At 57.5% G+C, this 7,480-nt stretch overlaps 1 protein-coding gene across 1 annotated transcript; it reads left to right on the top strand.

Moving 5' to 3' along the window:
* The first annotated feature begins 2,827 nt into the window (after positions 1-2,827).
* PTF1A (pancreas associated transcription factor 1a) lies at positions 2,828-4,749 on the top strand. Its single transcript, XM_086714750.1, is given in 3 exon segments — positions 2,828-3,714; positions 3,716-3,791; positions 4,198-4,749. Coding segments are annotated over 3 exon segments (993 nt in total). The 5' UTR covers positions 2,828-3,000; the 3' UTR covers positions 4,401-4,749.
* The last annotated feature ends 2,731 nt before the right edge of the window (positions 4,750-7,480 follow it).

Here is a 7,480-nt window from a genome sequence, read left to right as displayed (position 1 = left end):
AACTTTTGACCCTGTCCCTCTCCGTGTGCCCAGAGGATCCACGAAGAGTGGAGGGAGGGGCTGGAGTGAAAGCTGGGCCTCCAGCCATTTCCTCAACCAACCTGTTGCTTCCTGAGGCGGAGGGCAGCCGTCCACACTGTTGGGACCTCCAGTGACCCAGAGAAAATGTCCTTTATTAGTGGTGAGGTCTTTCTTCTTTTTATTAGAGAAAAGAACCATCATGTCTTACTTACATGCATGCCCACACCAGTATCCCAGTCTCTGCAGGCCTAGCCCTTGGTCCCAACAGGAGTGGTCTCCAGATAGTCGGTGATTCTTTAAGGGGGACACGGTGGGGGTGAGGAACAAGAGGGTGAAGAGGGTTATGTCTGGAACACGTGACTATCCTGTCTTTTCCTCCTATCCCATGCTCATCCATGAAGCCAGAGAACTGCCCAGAATGTCCACACTAGCTCTGCTCAGCCTCATGGGGCAGTAAGGTTTCCAGCTCGTTTCCCATTAGCTCACCTAGGTGCCCAAGGTAATTTTCTGTACTCTACCACAAACTCACTGAGCCTATGTGGGATGATTTTGTGTGGAAGCTAACTGTTAAAATCACACGGGGTAAAAAGACACCCATATACACGCCTACTGACTCCCAGGACCCCCAGCTCCCTCCCCAACATAACCACTTTCTCCAAAGCCACCTGGATGAATCAGAGAAGGCCCCTCAGCCTCTCCAAGAGACCGCCTTTGTATGGATTCCAGCCTTCCCTGAACTGGTTAGCAATATTTTGGATAAGGCTTTGAAGTCTGATCATTTATTATTCTCCCAAGTCCTCCGACTGATCCAAGAGCATGTTGCCACTTAATTTCAGTCCAACCAAGTGAGGGAAAGGGATGAGGGCCTTTTATTTATTTTTTTTTCAACGTTTATTTATTTTTGGGACAGAGAGAGACAGAGCATGAACGGGGGAGGGGCAGAGGGAGAGGGAGACACAGAATCGGAAACAGGCTCCAGGCTCCGAACCATCAGCCCAGAGCCTGACGCGGGGCTCGAACTCACGGACCGCGAGATCGTGACCTGGCTGAAGTCGGACGCTTAACCGACTGCGCCACCCAGGCGCCACGAGGGCCTTTTAAATGTAAAGAGAACTGGGTGCACACCACCAGCTGGCTAGATCTGTGGTCTTGACCCTCCACTCCCCAAAAGCTTCCTTCTCTTTGAGGTGAGACAGATAAATCTAGATGCACGAAACTGCAACTCAGGTCTGTCACAGGGTACGCGGCCACGTTTGCATCAGCGTTATGGATAGCCACCTCACCGGGAAGGGGCACAGGCTGACACAGGAAAGAACTTGCTGTAAAACAGTAAGTCTTTGGGTTAAAATTGTTTGGGGTTTTTGACATTAATCTCTGGTCTTCTAACCGTACGTAATTTTTGCCCTTACCTTTTGGGTCACAGCAGTTGAGTTGGAAACAGTGTGAGGTCTAAAACCAAGAAGCCTGTTGAAATCGCTGTTCTTAAAAGGCACGGCCTTGGATTTTGAGAGGAGTCTGAAAACGCCCTAGAAGCCTCTGGTGAGACAAGTGTCTGAAAAAGGAAGCGGCTGACCCACGAAGCCCTCGCCTCTCAGTCTTCTGTTCAGAGAACGTGCGCCACTTTGCTCTCCCGGGGTGCGAGTTGGAGCTTGGCTTTTTCCAGGAATTGCCCCGACCTTGAAAGTGTTTCTTTGTTACTCTTACATTGAAGAATTCGAGTTGCATCGGCGGCTGTGATAAAGCGTGTCATGGGCCATAGCACACAGGTTTTGTGTTTGGGGTTTGTTTTTTTTTTTTTTTAAAGGTCGAGAAAGAAAAAAAAAAAAAATCATTCAGGGACAGTCCCGGTGGCCAGTCAGAAAGGTGAGGGACCCAGGCTTTGAAAGGGTTCACACTCGCCCTTTAACTTCCATGCCCTCCCTCCGGACTACTCCAGAGCAGACGATTCATTGGACTCCTTTTGTATCAGGTTTTACTGCTCCGAACCCCTAGGGTCTCGATTTGCTCTCCGCAGAAACGTGCCCCACTGAGCCGCTCTCCAAGGCAGCCGCTCCAGTGTCCCCATCTATTTCTCCCGGGCGGGGTAAAGGAGGGGAGGGGACTCCGGCCTGAGTCTGGAACGCGTGGGAGCTGCACGGCGTCGCCTCCCCACCCCACCCGCACACACCGTGCAAACTTTACAGGAGTCCTTGAAAAGTCCGCTGATGAGAGGAGATCCAGCGAAACTCAGGCGGGAGGCCGGCGCGCGCAAGGGGCCGGCGAATGCACCCCGCCGGACAGCCCGGCGTTTGTCCCCGGACCCCCGAGCTCCGCCCGCAATCTGCTCCGCACCCTGAGCCGCCGACGCGCACCCATGGGACCTTTGGTGGCTGCGAGCAGACGCCTCGCGCCGCGTCCCAGCCCCCGCGCGGAAGGGCCCAGCTTCGCGCAGCGCGCGGGAGACGAGCGGCGGGCGCCAAGGGCCGCAGGGACCCCCGGAGGCCCGAGGCCCGCGCCCCGCAGGCGCTCGTCGGAGGAGCGGGCGGGGAGGGACGCGAGGGGCCCCGGGCCGCGCGAGCCCCGCCCCCTCTTCGCCCCGGGAGCTCCCACTGGGAGCGAAGCCGCCCGGGCCCCGGCGCCGCCGACGGGGCCTCCCTGCCCCCCCTCCCTCCGGCACCCCGCACTCGGTGATTGGCTGGCGCCGCGGGTCCCTGGCACGCGCCTGTGGATGTAGTTATAAGAATCCTCGCGTGCCGGCCCTCGGCTTCAGCAAGTCGGCCACGGCCCTCCCCGGCGCAGCGCGGGCGCCCGCCAGAGCCGAGCGGCCGCGGACACTCCAGGGAGGCCGGGGGGGGGGCGGGCGGCGGGCGGGCAGCGCTCACCGCCTCTGGCGCACCAGCCCGGAGGGAGGGGGCTGCCTCTCGAGCCAGAACTGCAACGTCAAACATCCCGGGAACCACCTCAGCCGCCCCCCGCCCCGGGCCCGCGGCGGCACGGAGCATGGACGCGGTGCTGCTAGAGCACTTCCCCGGGGGCCTGGACGCCTTCCCGTCTCCTTACTTTGACGAGGAGGACTTCTTCACCGACCAGTCCTCTCGGGACCCGCTGGAAGACGGCGATGAGCTGCTGGCGGACGAGCAGGCGGAGGTGGAGTTCCTCAGCCACCAGCTGCACGAGTACTGCTACCGCGACGGGGCGTGCCTGCTGCTGCAGCCCGCGCCCTCGGCGGCCCCGCACGCGCTCGCCCCGCCGCCCTCGGGGGGCCCCGGCGAGCCGGAGGACGGCGGCGGCGGCTACTGCTGCGACGCAGGGGCGCCCCCCGGCGGCTTTCCCTACTCGCCCGGCTCGCCGCCCGCGTGCCTGGCCTACCCGTGCGCGGGGGCGGCCGTGCTGTCCCCCGAGGCCCGGCTGCGCGGCCTGAGCGGGGCGGCGGCGGCGGCGGCGGCGGCGGCGCGGCGGCGGCGGCGGGTGCGCTCCGAGGCCGAGCTGCAGCAGCTGCGGCAGGCGGCCAACGTGCGCGAGCGGCGGCGCATGCAGTCCATCAACGACGCCTTCGAGGGGCTGCGCTCGCACATCCCCACGCTGCCCTACGAGAAGCGCCTCTCCAAGGTGGACACGCTGCGCCTGGCCATCGGCTACATCAACTTCCTCAGCGAGCTGGTGCAGGCCGACCTGCCTCTGCGCGGCGGCGGCGCGGGCGGCGGCGGGGGGGCCGGGCGGCGGCGGGCGCCTGGGCGGGGACAGCCCGGGCAGCCAGACCCAGAAGGTCATCATCTGCCATCGGGGCACCCGTAAGTGCGTCCGCAGCCCAGCTCGGGGAGACGGGGACGGGCAAGGGAAGGTCCCGGAGGGGCTGGGTGAACGGACCCACCGGCCGAGCGACGGACAGTTAGAGGGTCCGTCGGCATCGGCGACCTTGAGCACGAGTCGGCGTTCGGCAGGGTCCTTCTGCCACTTGACCGCGGCTGGGAGGGCGTGCGTCTCCGGCAGATTCGCAGCTCCAGGGATTCCGGGGAGTGGGCGCGGGGGGGGGGGGGGGGGGGCTCGAGGGGTGGAGGGAGCGGGGTCGTTGTAATAAAACCTAAGACGCGCCCGTTCGGCCGAGGCGCCCAGGACGGGATCCTACAGGACCAGAGAGGGCATCGCTGGGAATACAGTTGGACGCTCATGGTCTGTTTTCTCTTCTCACCTCCTCAGGGTCCCCCTCCCCCAGCGACCCGGATTATGGCCTCCCTCCCCTGGCAGGACACTCCCTCTCATGGACTGATGAAAAGCAACTCAAAGAACAAAATATTATCCGAACAGCCAAAGTGTGGACCCCAGAGGACCCCAGAAAACTCACCAGCAAATCTCCCTTCAACAACATAGAAAACGAACCGCCTTTTGAGTTTGTGTCCTGAGAAGCCCCAGACCCGCCTGAGGATCTGATTCTGTCTCTGTGCATATTGTACATGTAAATATCAATAATGTAATTTAAGAATCACATTTTTCTAAAGGCAATCAACTGTTTGTTATTTATCTATTTATTATCCTGTCGAGTTAATGAAATAGACGATCTCTTTTTAAGTATATAATTTATATAATTTATCCTGATTTTCTGAAAATATGCAATAGCCTGTGATTTCCCCCCCAGCACCTTTGGCAGAACTCTGCGTTGTTGGAAGAACTCTGGCCGGACAACTTCATGCTAATTTATTGCCAGATATGGTTTATTTCTAAGCGATGTTAATAAATGCTATTTACACTTTTTTCTAAAAGTTACTTGTCTAATACATGAGGGGGGTAGCTTTTTAAAAAGAAGAATGAACTTTGTAAAAGATAACTGAACCAGCCATGCAAAATGTAGCTATCTAGCAAGAAACCACCTTTCAGTTAGATTTAGCTGACAGTGGGTAAGAGGGTTAGGCCCCACCTCTCTGAGAGGGCCCCTTATCTGCATCCCTTGCCCTAAATAGTAACTTTGGCCTATATTTATCCTACCCTCCAAACACCCTATGGGGCAAATGGTCACGGCGTATTTATTATTCCCATTTCTCAGAGGGGAAAGCGAGGGCTCAGAGACGATGTTTGACTTACCCAAGGTCACCTTGCCCTGTCTCACCATAGTGCTTGAAGCAAGCGAGTTGGGTCCAGTGGGAACAAAAAGCTAGTTTCTGGGCTCGCTGAGGGAGGGGGTCATGGTGCTTCCGCGGGCTGGGGAGGAAGAGGTGCTCGTGAGCTCCCCGGTGACCCATCCCTCCTGTAGTTACAGGATCAGGTATGTGGACCCGAGTACTCCTTTAAAGGGAGACGGGGTAGACCAGGACGCTGACGTCGGGAGACCCCTTCGGATGCCTCCCAACACAATCCAGGGTCTTTTAGGTAAGGCGAGGAGACGGGCCGCTCCCTCGGCACTTCCGCAAAAGTTACTTTTGAAATTGACTTCGTCTCGTCTCCAAGAGAATGATCTCGGCTTCCTTGGCAAGCAGCCTGGGGAGAAAGCGAGCCTCGCGAGGAGGGAGCAGGGCCGCCCCCTAGCGAAGGCGAGAGGCGCGAGGGCGCGCCGCCCGGGTCGCTCCCCCGGAAAGCCCTGGAAACCCGGGCTGTGGCTGGTCTCCTGAGAGGCAGCCCCGCACCTTCTAGGCTCTCCGGGCGCCCTCCGCTCTGAGCCCGAGGCCCCGCGCTCGCGGCGGGCGCGCGCCTTCCAGCTGAGCCGTCGCCGCGCCGCGCAGGCCTGGCCAAGGCGAGGTGCCCCTCCGCCTCCCGGCAGCGGCTTGGTCAGCCAAGGTACAGCGTCGAATCTCCCCCGGTACCCACGGCCCTGCCGCAGGACAATATGTCGGCAGCATGCTAATTGCTTTAACCTAGTTTCAGACCCACCGAGGGGTTCCTCGCGCGCCGCGGGTGCCATGGACCTCGTCCAAGTGCAATTAAAGCGAGGCCGCGAGCCCGACCCCGAAGCGCGGCCCGGCCAGACACGCGGAGATTCTGGGTCGCGGAGCTCCTAGGAGGCCCTTGGTCATGGACCTGCTCACCCCTTTCAGGCTACGAAGCTTCTCCTGGCCCTCCCCTTAAAAGATGGAGATTTCACACTGGAGACAGAATTTGGGAACGAGAGAAAATAATTCGATTTTGTCCTGTAACCGAGCCCCATTAAACACGAAAGTTGCTTTGGCACAAATGCTTCTATCAGGCATGTAATCTCATTACACTCATTAGAAAGTCAAATGTTAGGCAGACTTCAACTCAATTATAAGTTATCTAAGTACTGTACCGCATTCTTCGTCTGTGTAGACAGACCTGCGTTTCAACTGGGTTGGGTAGTGTGGCACTCGCAGTTAAAACACTACAATCATTGTGATGTGGCACCTTTTATTTTGCGTGCCACTTTTTTTTGTGGGATTCAATGCTTCAACACATCCTTTAGTGCGGTGCAGATGAAGCGGAAAAGCCGGGCTGAGCATGTAAAACACCAGGGTCTCTATCTTGTCACTCTTCTGTCCTGACTTGGCAAGTCCCTTTAAACACAACCTTCAAAGAGACTGACAGCTTCTTTTTATTTACTCATAATCCATTCATGCTAGTGTAGCAATTCTTTAAAAAAAAAAAAAAAAAAAAAAACAACGGCGGCAGTAAAAGCAGAACAAAGGTATCATTTCAGAGGCTCCTTTGGCGTCAGAGAGGCCCGTGCTGCACTTGGTAGGGCAGGCTGGAAGGCCTCTGGCCTGGGGCAGCTCTGGCCAGTACATACAGCCTGGCACTGGAAGGACCAGTGGGCGGTCTGAGCGATGGGTATTCAGCGGTCCTTCTTAGTCCACACGTTTCTCCCGACTTAAAAAAAAAAAAAAAAAAAAAAAAAAAAAAGTTCCGTATGAAAATAATGGAGTAAGCCAAACCCTTGGGTGGCCAAGGACACTCTTTGCTCAGCCTTGCTCTTCTGAGCACCCATAGGCCCCAGGTTGAATCCCAGCCCGGGACCCCCAGGGGAAAGAGTTTCCAGTCCTCGCTGGCGGCCTTAGTCCATTTAGCATAATAAAGAGTCTGCAAACCCAGAACCCGGTACATTTCCTGATCTCTACTGGCGGGCTGACTAAGTCTTTCTCCAGTGGTCGAGACTGCCCTGCTAGGGACTGTGGGAGGAGGGAGGGCTGGAGAGGGTTTCCAGAAGACTTCTGAGAAGAGAGTTGGGGTGAGGTACCCTCCCTTTCCCCCAACACTTCGCCCCCTACCGCCAAATACAAATCCTCAATTCCCACCTATTCAGCCGGTCTCCGTCCCAGGTTGGCCTTTGTGTCAGAGCGCCAATGGCTCTACTCAGTAAAAGCCCCTTCTCATCCCTCTCTCTCCCCTACATTTCCGGTGGGCATGAGGGTTGGAGACCTCCCATCATGGCCTTCAAAGATATTACACCTCATGAAAAGAGGCCTTTCTGGTTCCCGAGGCTGGAAACCTGAGGCATCCTGCTTCTTCCCTTTGTTTTTCATCAGAAAATCCCAGGTTC

This window comes from Puma concolor, chromosome B4 (genome assembly GCF_028749965.1).
Source record: "Puma concolor isolate L17-30 chromosome B4, mPumCon1.1.hap2, whole genome shotgun sequence".
Classification (NCBI taxonomy): domain Eukaryota; kingdom Metazoa; phylum Chordata; class Mammalia; order Carnivora; family Felidae; genus Puma; species Puma concolor.
This window is presented reverse-complemented; position numbering and strand designations above follow the sequence as displayed.